Source organism: Saimiri boliviensis, chromosome 16 (assembly GCF_048565385.1).
Source record: "Saimiri boliviensis isolate mSaiBol1 chromosome 16, mSaiBol1.pri, whole genome shotgun sequence".
NCBI classification, from domain to species: domain Eukaryota; kingdom Metazoa; phylum Chordata; class Mammalia; order Primates; family Cebidae; genus Saimiri; species Saimiri boliviensis.
Genome location: NC_133464.1, coordinates 63,485,356 through 63,499,934, shown reverse-complemented (window position 1 = coordinate 63,499,934; position 14,579 = coordinate 63,485,356). Strand labels below are relative to the sequence as shown.

At 42.4% G+C, this 14,579-nt stretch overlaps 1 protein-coding gene and 1 non-coding gene across 8 annotated transcripts in view; both read right to left on the bottom strand.

The window, feature by feature from the left end:
* The window catches only part of RUBCNL (rubicon like autophagy enhancer), a 68,997-nt gene extending 54,989 nt beyond the window's left edge, over nucleotides 1–14,008 (bottom strand). For 2 of the 7 annotated variants that reach the window (XM_074387728.1, XM_074387733.1), the window contains exon 1: nucleotides 13,177–13,774. Coding sequence is in view for 1 of the 7 variants with exons in the window: in XM_074387734.1 (XP_074243835.1) it covers nucleotides 4,289–4,352 (64 nt within the window). In the remaining 6 variants the exon portion in view is untranslated. The other 5 variants (XM_074387731.1, XM_074387729.1, XM_074387732.1 and 2 more) reach the window with 5 other exon arrangements.
* Nucleotides 434–624, bottom strand: LOC120365871 (U2 spliceosomal RNA). The gene has a single exon (XR_005580710.1). It is a non-coding gene; the product is annotated as a U2 spliceosomal RNA (small nuclear RNA).
* Nucleotides 14,009–14,579: the final 571 nt, after the last annotated feature.

The window sequence follows — 14,579 nt, the reverse complement described above, 5'->3', positions numbered from 1 at the left end:
TTTATAGCAATAGCTGCCATCTTAGTCTGAGAAAACATCTTCTCACACCGGGACATGCAGCCAGAGCTTCCCAATGGGTTTCCCTGCTGTTACTCTTGCCCATTTATTTTATTTTATTCTACTTTTTTTGAGATGGAGTCTTGCTCTGTCACCCAGGCTAGAGTGCAGTGGTGCAACCTAGGCTCACTGCAACCTCCGCCTCCTGGGTTCAAGCAATTCTCTGCCTCAGCCTCCAGAGTAGCTGGGATTACAGGTGGTCGCCACTACATCTGGCAAGTTTTTGTATTTTTAGTAGAGATGGGGTTCCACCATCTTTGCCAGGATGGTCTTGAACTCCTGACCTCGTGATCTGCCTACCTCAGCCTCCCAAAGTCCTGGGATTACAGGCATGAGCCACCACATCAGGCCTGTAACACCATGTTTTAACCCCCCAGAGGGGTGCACCGTTCCTGGAGATACTGCAATACCAGGTGAATGTGTGGAGTAGATGGAGCAAGCTCCTATTCCATATCCCTGCTCCAAAAATCCATTTAATATATTGTCCTCAGACAGAGGACATACCAGATATTAAACTGATAAGAATGGATACTACACTCGATCTTAGCCGAAAGGCTGAGAAGCCATTACTCTTGCCCATTTATAATCAACAGGTATTCAGAGATATCTTTTTTAAACCTAAATCAGATCATGTAGTTGCCCTAATCAAAATTCCCCAAAGGCTTCCCATCAAATCTGGAATAAAATCCAGACTCCTTACCTTGTCCTCAAGGCCTGACATGAGGCTGTCCCTGTGAACCTCTCTCACTTATCTTCATCCAGCCTCCATAAGCCCCAACCACACTGCAAGCTCTTGAGCCCTATAGGCTCCTTCTAACCCTAGGAGTGCTGTTCTATGTTTCCTCTTTCTGAAATGCTCCACCCCTGGATGATCACACATCTAGCTCTTGCCTGTTGCAAATGCCTTGATTTATAAATTACTTCCTCAAAGGTATCTTTCCTAACCACCTTTCTTAAGGTAGCTCCCCCATCATTACCTCTCACATTTATTTTTCGTCACAGAGGTGCTTGCTTCCTGCTATTTTTTAGTTCATCACTGCCATTCTTCCCCCCACCCCCACCTGACTATAAGCTCCATGAGAGAAGGGGCCTTGCCTGTTCCCTGCCAGATAGCATGCCCCATACCTAGAGTGGCATACAGGGGTTCAGTACATGTTTATAGACTGAAAAAACAAATCCAAAAAAATAGAGACAAAGCTAAAAACTAGAGAAAAGGCTGGGTGCAGTGGCTCACTGTTCTAATCCCAGAAATTTGGGAGGCTGAGGCAGGTGGGTAACCCGAGGTCAGGAGTTCAGGACCAACATGGTGAAACCCCATCTCTACTAAAAATACAAAAATTAGCTGGGTGTGGTGGCAGGCACCTGTAATCCCAGCTACTCAGGAGGCTGAGGCAGGAGAATTGCTTGAACCCGGGAGGTGGAGGTTGCAGTAAGCCAAGACCATGGCATTGCACTCTAGCTGGGGTGACAGCAAGACTCAGCCTCAAAAAAAAGAAAGAAAGAAAGAAAGAAAGAGCTAGAGAAAAGACTTATGTGGCAGCTACAACTGTTCTATTAAAAGAATTCACTTCTATTCTTGTATGAGTTCAGAATTATTCATTACTCATACAAGAATAGAAGTGAATCCATGTTTCCTAAAACCATGAAATTGTTCTCACCCAATAATAAGATAAAAGTTCAGTAGACCAAAATAAGGTACATATGAAAATTGTTCTGGAGACTTTGAGTCTCAAGAATTTTTGAGACTTCTTCATTTGTGGGCCCTATATTCTGGTTCATACCTTTTGGAGTAATAAACATTACATGTATAATTTATATGCACACACACAAACACACACACACAGTTGACCCTTGAACAACATGGATTTGAAGTTCGTGGGTCCACTAATATGTGGATTTTCTTCCACATCTGTCACCCTGAGGCGGCAAGACTAACGCCTCTTCTTCCTCCTCCTCTTCCGTCTACTCAACATGAGAGGATGAGGATGAAGACCTTTATGATGATCTATTTCCACCTAATGAACAGTAAATATATTCTCTCTTTCTTATGGCTTTCTTAACACATTTTCTTTTCTCTTCTTTACTGTAAAAATGCAGTATATAGTATTCTACACTAACATACAACATATGTGTTAATCAACTGTTATGTTATCGGTAAGGCTACAGTTAACAGTAGGTTATAAGTCCTGTTAAGTTTTGGGGAGTCAAAAGTTACGTGCAGATTTTCAACTGCACAGGGTGTTAGCATCCCTAACCCCTGCATTGTTGAAGGGTCAACTGTATGTGTGTATATATCTTTTGTATATAACACATATTGTTTCTGGATGCAAATATATACATATATATTTCTTTTGTATACAACATATATTAATATAGAAATGCACCTTTTGTATGTAACATACATATATATACATATACATGCATCTTGAAAACACACAAAAAGCCCCAAATCACCATTCACAAAATATCACAGAAGGCCAACCACAGTGGTTCATGCCTGTAATCGCAGCACTTTGGGAGGCCAAGGTGGGTGGATCACCTGAGGTCAGGAGTTCAAGACTACCCTGACCAACATGGTGAAACCCTGTCTCTACCAAAAATACAAAATTAACTAGACATGGTGGTGTATCCCTGTAATCCCAGGTACTTGGGAGGCTGAGGCAGGAGAATTGCTTAAACCTGGGAGGCGGAGGTTGCAGTGAGCCAAGATCATGCCATTGCACTCCAGTCTGGATAAAAAGAGTGAAGCTCTGTCTCCAAACTATGTGTGTGTGTGTGTGTGTGTGTGTGTGTGTGTATATATATATATATCTCTCACAGAGTACAGCTGGCTGTGTTAACTGCCAGAACTCACTAGCCCAAAATGCCTATCTTTCTTCTCCTGACCTCAAATCCCAGCTTGTACAGCAATTTCTCTTTGTCACACATCCTTTCTTCTCCACTAATTCTGGATTTAATTACAAAAGGAAACCATGACTACGTTTTTACGAAATGCCCAAACACAGAAGCCTAGAGTGAAAAGCAAACAGCTCTCATCACCCTAAGCCCCACAATCCTGCTTTATTCTCAGAAATAACATGTTAACCATTCTATTCTTTCTAGCCCTTTATCTATGAATTAGTGTACAGATTTCAGACAAAAAGATGTTTTCTTTTTTATACACATCCATGGGATCATACTGAAGATATTTTACAACTTACCTTCTTTTCCACTCAACAGCATGTCTTGAAGGTATATCTGATTCTCCTAAATAGTCTTAGCATAAATACATCATATTTTACTTAGCTAGACCCTCCTGATAGCAATTTATCTTTAGCTTTTTGCAAGTATAAAGTAGACAACAATGAACATCCTCGTTCATGTCATTTTTTGGTTGAATTTCTCTTTTAGGTCCTTTCTCTTACTAATTCCACTCAGTCTGAGTCCATAGTTCATGACAATCTCATTATTTCCAAGAGAATAAAACTATATAAGTAAGTTATGGTTTACTCTCAATTTTCTACACATATCCTTTGTGTGTTTGGTGGGGGGAGATGATTATAGATGTGAAACCACGTGAAAAATATGCAATATGCAATCTCAAATGGTAAAGTAGTAGTGACGCCAGTGGTTTTGTTTTTTTGAGATGGAGTCTTGCTCTATCATCCAGGCTGGAGTGCAATGGCATGATCTCAGCTCACTGCAACCTCTGCTTCCTGGATTCAAGGGATTCTCAAGCCTCAGTCTCCCTAGCAACTGGGATTACAGGTGGGAGCCACCACGTCCAGCTAATTTTGGATTTTTAGTAGAGATTGGGTTTTACCATGTTGACCAGGCTGGTCTTGAACTCCTGACATCAAGTGATCTACCCAACTCAGCCTCCTAAAGTGCTGGGATTACAGACGTAAGCCACCATGCCTGCCCAACCCCAGCGTTCTTTATAAACAGATTAAAGTCAACAGTTCAAAGAGAATGACCTTATTTGCTGGCCTCCCATACACGGACTGATCTAAGTGCATTGAGCAAAAACCAACTTCCTCATAAAATGCAACTGTCAGAAGCAGATGTTTGCTTCACTTCCTTCTAGAAAAGTGTTGTTGCTTCACAAAAATAATCAGCAGGTGCTGCTTTGCCAGGTTACAAAATCAAAGCATTAAGAGCTAGAATAGGCCCATAATAGATTCACAACCACGTCTAAGGTCACAGCGAGGCAGTGGCAGAGAGAGGACAAAAGGCTAGGTCCAACGCTCACCAGGAGTATGAGTTTCTCGAAGAGGCAGATTGACACAGAGGAGAGAATAATGATTGGAAACCATCAAAGTCCATGCAGTAGTGGCAGCAGGTCATGATTCCCATTTTTATTTTATCTTTAAGGCAACAAATAATTTGTCAGGGGCTATGATACCATTGCCAGGTATGTTACTTGTTGCCATATTGCTTGTTGTGTGTTATTCAGTTAAGAAGTATTCACTGAGCATCTACCACAAGTCTGGCATTGTTTTTATTTTGGTAGCACTGGGGTCACAAAACAGCAGGGACTAAAATAAGCTTCCTGTCCTCCCACAGCTTATGTTCTGGTAGAAGGAAGATAGTGTATAGACATACCACGTATTCAGACATACATACATTTCAAGAAGTGATAAGCAGAGGTAATACAGGTCTAAGCAATACTTAGCATCTTCTCGACATCCTTTCCAACTGTCAAAAGGGGGTCCTTTGAATCAGAGATTCTTAGGTACAAAAAATAAAATCAATTTCCAAAAACATTTAAAGGAAGAGAGATCAATCTCAAACCTTACCATCACTCTTACTGAGATTTTCCGGCTGGGATTAAAGGGTAAGCACAGGCCAGAGTACTAGTTAACATACAAGCTGCAGCAAAGGCCCTGGACAAACAAGAGACTTCAAGACTCCTCCAGCCAAGTCATTCTGACATCAGAGTCAGTGGCCCCATCGAGAATGATTGCATCACTAGAGCCACCACAGAGACACAGTATTAATAGCAAAGATGCAACTTCCGTAGGAGGGACAGGTGCCTCAGTTGGGCATGAGCCATCATGATGTCTACAGTGACCTCACAAAAATCTTTCAGATCATAAGCAGCCAGCACCTTGAGAGCAAAGCAGCTTTAGCTCCCAATACGTATAACAGTCTTCAAGTTATTTCACAAATAGGTAAAAGTACATCAGATTTAGCATTTAGGGTTTTCTGTGCTCCAACACTAACTGCCTATTGAATACATAACTAGGGGCATCAGAGTAATGACACATCTTAAATCTTACCTTGTCAGTGAGGCCTCCCTGGTACCCTATAAAAACCAGCAATTGCCCCTCCCCCCCCAAACAGTTCCTATACCCCTTTTTAGCTGTTTCTCTCTTTAGCACAAACCTCACTGTATTTAACCTCAATGATTAGCACTGACCAGAATGTTAAATCTATGAGGGTACTTTTTTTTTTTTTGAGACATAGTTTCCGTCTTGTTGCCCAGGCTGGAGTGCATGGTGCAATCTTGGCTCACTGAGACCTCTGCTTCCCAGGTTCAAACGATTCTCCTGCCTCAGCCTCCCCAGCAGCAGGGATTACAGGTGCCCGTCACCATGCCTGGCTAATTTTTTATATTTTTAGTAGAGAAGAAGTTTCACCATGTTTGCCAGGCTGGTCTTGAACTCCTGGCCTCAGGTGATCCATGATCCACCCGCCTCATCCTCCCAAAGTGCTAGCATTACAGGTGTGAGCCACCACGCCTGGCAGAGGGCACGTTTTAAAAGAATGTATTTTGGACACTGCTTTATCCTCGGAACTCAGAACTGTGGTAATAATAGGTGATCAATAAATATATTCTTTGCACTTATGAATGAAATCATGAACAAATTATCAAACAATACCTAGGTATGGTTATGTTGGTTATTTCTTTGTTACCCAAGAAAGGAATTCAGGAATGGAGTCACCTTTTAGAAGGAATTGGAAATCATGATGTAAAATGTTCATCACCCATTTCCTCAGAATAAAGGATATTAGAGGATAGAAATCACAAACAAGAATCTAGAGCGAAAGGTAAAATTCATTTTTATTAATTTTATGGTAGGTTACTAAGCACACCGAGTGATAAACAAATGCTGAGTAGAGCATAAATAAATCTTTAACTATAGCATGTGAGCTGTTTGGTTAACATAGTTCCCCAGAACTTCTTCCCTTCTTTCTCAGTACTTACTTCTCCTCATGCTTTGACGTTAGGCAAAGATTCACATCCCCAAGGAGAACAATGGAGTCTAAAACTGTCACATATCAAATAGAAACTATTAAGATGCCCAATTATTTGACTCAACAGCTTCCAAAATAGCATCCAGGAATTGCAGTAAACTGCAATTCTCCTGTTTCATCTATATGCTATGTTGTAATGAAAGCAGCAGAAAGGAAACAGTGCTATCTATTCTGCAATATGGCTGGGTGGTGTCACAAAGACTCCATCCACTCCAGCTGATTTAGTCTTTGGCGATGACGATTAATTTTGAAGGTTTGCTGTCAGAAGAACACAAAGGAAGGACAGAAAGCAATCAAGAGAAATGCGCAAGTAAGAAGGGGGAGGCAAAATTCAAGGAAAATTGGATATTTTACCTAAAAGTTGCCCAAAACACACAAATGACTAACTCCCTGTGGTCACTGCATATGATACCCTTTCCAGTCTCATTCTGCAAAATAATAACTTGCAAAATTTCAGGTGTTACTATGCCAATTTGAGAACTGAAATGCAGACCACGAGGGGACTTACCCAAAGTCTCACCATTAGTAATTAGCAGAAGTAGAACAAAAACAAAAGTCTGAACCTGATCCAAAGCTGTTTCCACGGGTATTCACATGTTCCATGTGGGCTGAAATTAGCAGGATATTTTCAATTTCATTAGCAAAGTAATTTTAAGAACTTTACCATCAGATATATCATAAAATACAGGATTAAGAACCACACAGGTATATTTTATTTCATGCCTCTGCAACAATTGTTCACAAAATTTTATGATTACTCCTTCCTATTTATATAAAAAATTTGCACTATACAGACCTAATATAAGAATATTAATTTATACAAATTACACATATACAGCTATTCTAATGCATTAGGATACATACAGCATATGTAAAAACAGAATTTTGTTCTTTCTTTCCAATGAGTCATCTTACACTTAAAGGTAAATACCCTCCACTCTGGGGACCACTGATAAATTAACATTCTACTTAAAAATCTTACATACAAAAATAAATAAATAAAAACAAAATTATACTCAACATAATTTGCTAACTAAGACTGTGAAAAAATATTAATACAGAAATTTATCCAAAGTAAGGGTAGGTAGCTGCACTTGAAAAATGGCTAGATTTCCATGTTTGGCCAAATAAAATGGATAGCCATATTGGCAAATGTTCTGATAGTTCCTCAAATAGTTAAATATATAGTTACCATTTGATTTAATAATTCTACTCCCGGATATATACCCAAGAGAAATAAGAACACATATTCACTCAAAAACCTGTGCCAAATATTTCTAGCAGCACTATTCATAATAGCCAAAAAGTGGAAACAAAATGACCATCATCTGACGAATTAACAAAGTGTGCTATATCTGTACAATGAAACGTTATTCAGCCATAATTAGAAATGAAGTGCTAATTCATGCTATGACATGGATGAGCACTGAAATCATTATACTAAGTGAAAGAAGCCAGACACAAAAGACATTTCATATATATACATATATATATATACACACACATAATATATATGTATATATATACCTCCATAATATATATATTACACCTCCATTATATCTATATGCATATATATTACACCTCCATAATATAAATGCATATATATACACAAAATGTCCACAATAGGCAAATCCATTGAGATAGAAAGTAGATTTGTGGTAGCTTAGGATGGTGGGATGGGAACAACTAAAGGGTACCAGGTTTGTTTTGGAGGTGATGAAAATGTTATAAAATCAACTGTGGTAATGATGGCATATATTATTTGTAAATATACTAAAAATCACTGACTTGTACAGTTTCTCTCTTTTTTTTTGAGACGGAGTTTTGCTCTTGTTGACCAGGCTGGAGTGCGATGGCGTGATCTTGGTTCACCGTAACCCCCGCCTCCTGGGCTCAGTCAATTCTCCTGCCTCAGCCCTCCGAGTAGCTGTGATTACAGGCATGTGCCAACCATGCCTGGCTAATTTTGTATTTTTGGTAGAGACGGGGTTTCTCCATATTGCTCAGGCTAGTCTCAAACTCCTGACCTCAGGTGATCCGCCCACCTTCGCCTCTGTTGCTCAGGCTGGAGTGCAGTGGCATGATCACAGCTTACTGTAGCCTTGACCTCCAGGGATCAAGTGATCCTACTGTCTCAGCCTTCACAGCAACTGGGACCGGAGGTGTGCCACCACATCTGGGCAATTTTTTATTTTTGTAGAGGAGAGGCTTACGTTGGTCAGATTGGCCTCAAACTCCTGGTCTCAAGCAATCCTCCTAGTTCAGCCTCAAAAAGTGCTAGGATTATAGGCATGAGCCCCATGCCTGGCTAGGCTTGCACACTTTAAATCAGTGACGTGTTTGGCATGTAAATTCTATCTCAATCTCAGTATTTTTTTAAAAAATAAGAAATAGAAAATGCTCATCTCCCTTCAAAAAGATCTAGAACTAAAGGGAGCTATATTTCATGGGCTATAGGAATCAAAGGAGCATAAGCTACACATCAGGCTGTGAACAAAAATAGTAAAAGGATAGGAGAAAGCTAAAAGGAGAAGTGGAGAGTAGATAAGGGAAATATTGAATAAATGTGTCAAAAACAGGTATGGAGAAGAAAGAGGAAGTAAAAAGTGAAATTGTCATAGAACTATCTAGAAAAGGAAAAGGGAAAAAAAAAAATCAAGGGCTGGTAAATACAACAGATGACTACTAGCAATCAAACACCTACTGTCAGACCCTATGCTGAGGAATCCAGATATCCACACCTATTTTTAAACCAGTGCAGCAAGAAGGCTCTAAGGCCGAGATTTACAGATAATAAACAGGGTCAAAAAAGTTAAATATTGGCTGGGTGCAGTGGCTCACGCCTGGTATCCCAGCACTTTGGGAGGCCAAGGCAGGTGGATCATGAGGTCAAGAGATCGAGACCATCCTCGCTACCATGGTGAAACCCCATCTATACCAAAAATACAAAAATTAGCTGGGTGTGGTGGCACATGCCTGGAGTCCCAGCTACTTGGGAGGCTGAGGTAGAAGAATCACTTGAACCTGGGAGGCAGAGTTTGCAGTGAGCTGAGAGCACACCACTGCACTCCAGCCCGGACGACAGAGTATGACTCTGTCTCAAAAAAAAAAAAAAAAGAAAAGTTATGTATTGTGATAAGTGCCTATTTTTTAGAAATATATATTGAAGTATTTAGAAATAACTGATAGAATGCCAGTGGGGACAATAAATAGAAATAACTGGTAGAATTTCTTAAATCTGCTTTAAGATAATGCCAGTGGGCAACATGGATAAAGCACAACTGGCCATGCTGATAACTGCTGAAGCTGGGAGAAGGGAGGATATTCATTGAACTACTCTTTCCATGTCTAAGTTTGAAGTTTTCCATTAAAAAATTCCTGTAAGTTTTCTAAAAACCTTCAATTTGCTACACCTGTCCATGAGTCCCTAGGTCACCTATCTGACCTCTTTATCTGCTACCTGGACACCTCTACCCATACTCTCTTGTGGATCTTTATTCAAATGAAGACCTTTCCCATGACCTCCAAACTGAGACTTTCCCATCACCTTTGATAAAACAGCATTTCTACAGGTAACCGCTTTCCCCATGTACTGCCTATAGCCTTCTCTACAGCATTCATCTTCTGACAGCTTCCTCATCAATTCATAACTAACACTTATATCTTATATGACATTTACTTTGTGCCTGGCACAGTTCCAAATTTTCTACATGCACATCACTTCCTTATGCCGTGATTAGCTCAGAATTCTTCAAGGTGTTTCAGATTATTATCATCATAGCCCAGCCCCCAACAAAAATGAACTCTCTTGGTGTCTACATAGCCACATCCAAAGGGCAGCTGGAGGACAGGGGTGGGGTGAAGGCTATTAAAGGTATCTTGAATAAGAAACAGTCAATATATGAGCAAAACCCACAAGTCCAAGTGGCATTGTTTGGAAAAACAGAAAGCATGGAAACTATCATCTTTATTTTTATTTTTTTATTTTTTATTTTTTTAGAGACAGGGTCTCGCTATGTTGCCCAGGCTGGAGTGCAGTGGCTATTCAGAAGCGCAATCCCACTACTGATCAGCATGGGAGTTTTGACCTGTTCCACTTCCGACCTGGGCCAGTTCACCCCCACTTAGGCAAGCTGGTGGTCCCCTGCTCCTGGGAGGTCACCGTATTGATATCAAACTTAGTATGGACACCCATTCGGCATAGCGCACTACAGCCCAGAACTCCTGGGCTCAAGTGATCCTCCCACCTCAGCATCAGGCATAGCTGGGACTATAGCCACGCGCCACAGTGCCTGGTGAAAATTATCATCTTTAATTTCACAGTTAAGTGAAGATAACATGGAGTAAACAATGAATTGTTTCTGCCATACTAGACAAACAGCCAGGCTACCAGAGCCATTTTCAAATGACCAAGACCCAGGAGGCCCAGGCTAAACTAATCTAGCTGTAATTCTACAAGCACAGGAGTGAAGAGAAGATTTTTAAATCTTGTGAGCTCAAATATCTTTTCAGAATATTAATATTTACCCAGCATGGAGCAGACTGCCTATACCTTGGCAATGCTAGTGACGTTGACATGTCTACCTCCCTGAGCCCAGATCACAATAAAACCAAGTCTAAACCTAGAGTGAGCAACCAAAAAAACCTCCGGATTTTTATATAAAAGTCGTGGGACAAATAAAATGATTTAACAATTGAGCCATATTTTTAAAAAATACTTGTAAAATATGCATATAGATAAGTGCAAGTCTCTTCACTTAACAAACTTAAAGTGGCCATGCCAAAAACATCTAAGAATCATTTCCAAGTAAATACAGAGTAGGAAGTGCCCTACAATTATTTTTGGAATTCAGCTCTTTTCTGCTCAACTGTAGCTTGTTGAAGTAAAAGAATGTAAAAGAGTTATTTACTATATGATTGTACTTACTACACAATTTTCTACAAATGTACTTACTCTACAATTCTCATCACCTAAAATCAACCGGTGAACAGCACCTGCTGACTACGGGTGCTTTTCAATGTTACCTACTGAAAAAAAACCTTTCAGGTCTAATTTACATTTACTTCTTTTAATAAATATAAAGCATTCATCATTGGAATGAACACATTTTTTAAAGAATAATTTTTCGACATAATTGTTGGAAAAATCGCATTAAATGTATAGTTTATTTTAACATCTATTCATTTTCCAGCCTACTGATGGCAAAAAGGCTTGAATCTGAAACTTTTGTTTTTACACTTAGAAATGTTTTACTTTCACAGATCATACTTTATGCTCAGTAGAAGCAAGGCATTCATTCAATGTAGAGTTATTATCACCATTTTATGGGTCAGAAAAGGAAGTAAAGTGACGACCACAAAGCCGCTCAGCAGTATGCGCAAGTCCAAACCCTGGAACCTTGTCCAGAGCCCCTAGTGTCACCATCCATGTCGCCTCCGTGTGTCGGATAGAACACAATGCTAAGTTAACACACACACACACAGGACCCAATTAAATATAATTTTTATGCCAATCTGAGAAAAATGACTTCATAGCGGTGTGATTTTGAGCAATGCACTTAACCTCCCCATGAAGGATGGTATGAGAACAAACAGATTTGTAGCACGTGTATCAGTCTGGTACACAATGTCCTATGAAGGTTAACTTTATTATCACCATCACTACTACTGCAAAAAGACTTTCAGTTCAGAATAAGACAGCACAGTTAAAAAGGTCTACTTTTATTTTCCAGCTTCTTAACTGAGTCATCTTTCAGCTCCTTTTAATTAAAAAGAAAAAACAATCAGAGATCTAATGGGGTATCAGGAAGATACGCAATATGACTAACAGGCACTAATATTATTACACTTATAGTCTTTGGAAGGCTGGGCATACTTATCCAAGAACAGCCTAAATTTTTACAGTAACACACCCGACATGCTAATCTTCAATATTAGAAATTCCATTATTTCTCTCCATACTAGAAATAATTGTTCCATATCAGAAATATGGATCTAGATTAAGTAACAAGGAAAACGATTCAAATTTACCAATGCTGTTGTTTGTGTGTCTTCAGATGTGTGAGGAAAAAAATGTGTCAGCAAGCAACGCACCCTTTCTTTAGTTTTTTACTTATTGTCATCTAAAGATCATTCAAATAAAAATGTTTACTCTTGGATGCTTAACCTTGGCTCTGACAGAACGTTCCCTGTATCAAAAAACAAGAACTCAGCCGACAAACTTTTTGGAATTAAATGGTCGCATAAAGACTATGTCCAGTCAAAGCTAAAGCTAACCCCTCTTCTCAACCCGAGACTATGATCCTCAATTTTCATCAAAGTTCCTACCATCTCCCACTTTGTACAGACCCTAAAGAAGTGAATGAAAAAGCCAAAGTTCCTGTCCTCTGCTGTCACTCAGTAACAAGCAGTTTCATGTGGCAGAAAAGAAACTGGGGTTTGAGAAACAGATGCATACTGACACTCTGGACCGGTAATCATGAAAACCCCAGCACTGACAGCAAAGATGCTGTGTTAACTCCGTTCCAAACAAGGTCCTGCTGGGAGCTGGCAGTGTTTGAGCGGCCAGCAATGTGGAGATACCTCCATAGCATACTTTACAGGCTTCAAAACACCTCCCTCCCTCCAAGCAATTAACCTTCCAAACCACACATTACCGTACAGCAGGAGCACTGTCCCCCCCGAGGCAAGGAAACTGAAGTTCAAGGAAGTTTCTTGACGTGTCAAGATCTCTCCGCTACTTTGGCTTTAAGAAACTGGGTCTAAGAAACTCAAGCTTATGGATTCTGTGTCCTCTGCACGCTCCCACCACATCTGCAATTCAAAGATCCTTCCAAAATTCCATTGTAATAATCTAGCAAGGGCAGCTCTTGAGTATACCTTTCCCTCTGAGTCTTAATTTCCACTCAAGGCGAAATAACACTTCCTCTGAAAGTTCTCCACGTTCTCCAAGCAGACAGCATCAAGTTCGCAGAGGATCCGTATCAGTCCCAGCCGGTGAACTTCACACGCGGCGGGTGGGGGGAACGCTCGCCTGACCGCGTCCGGCGTGGCGTTAGGGGTGGGGGGGGGCCTGGGGGTGAGGGGCGGGGCGGCGACGCCGCGTAAGGCGCTCCCACCAAATAACGCCGCGATTTCACACTCCAGCCTAGCTCAGTTGTGTGGCTAAATGTTTGTTTTTCTGCCACCAGATATGCACGACTTTGGGTGTACTGAGGACGATAACCGATTAAAGACACGGATCCCGGAACACTGCGCCTGGGAGGACGCAGGGCGCAGGCTCTGCAGTCACTGAGAGCCGCCGTGCGTACGAGCGCCCTGAGGGCCCGCTTCTGCGCCCTTCCCGGCCCTAGCCCAACACGGGGTCCGCCCCACTTCACAAAGTCAGCGCGGCGGAAGTCCGCCACCCGCGAGGAGCCCTTTCCTACTGTCCCCAAAGGGTCCCCGACACCGCCCTGACCGACCCTAGACACCGGGTGTCTGCCGGGCACAAACCTCTCCGGCGCCCCTTCCACCCTCCCGCCTCTCCGCGGCCCGCCCTTCCCGTTCGCCAACCGCCCTCTCCGCCCCGCGCCGGCCCTCTCCCGCCCGCGGCCCCGCCCGCCTCACCCCGGCGGTGGAAAGCTGCGCCGGGGAAACGCCACGCGTCGGGTCCTCGCTCGCGCGGCTCCGGGCAGCGTTCCGTGGCCACGGCGCTCCCCTTAGCAGAAACGGGAGAGAGGAGAGCGACCCAGGAGGGGGCAGCGACGCCCCGACGCCGCCCCGCCCGCCGGCGCCCCCGCGCCCCACACGGGGGCCGCCGTAGCCCTCAGGAAGCTCCTCGGGGAAGCGAAGCGCCACTCCCGCTGCAGGCGCCGAGACGCCGCCGCGATGGAGGGGACTCTGGCCACGCGCGCCCTACATCCGGGCTGCGGCGCCGGGCCTCGACCCGTCCTGTTAGAAATCCCGCCCTGGCCTCCCCTCGGGGCCAGACGCAACGAAGCTTTCAGGGGTCGGAGACCTGGCAGCAGTGAGTTCCCTACCCCCAAATGCCCCAAGCAGCAGTATTTCGGGTTCATACAATTGCCTGAAATAAAGACCGAGTCTGCCCTGAAATCGACCGTGAGCTACCGTTCTCTGACCTCTCCGCTGGCTGCTTCCCCCAGAGTCGGAGTCCGACTCATTTAGGACTTCACTGTCTGCGTTAGTTCAGCCTTCACTGTCAAGCAACTCATCACCACGTCTTTTGCAGCGAATGTTTGGAATCCCATCACGGGTGTGCAGTGGTTAGTCCTGAAATCGTG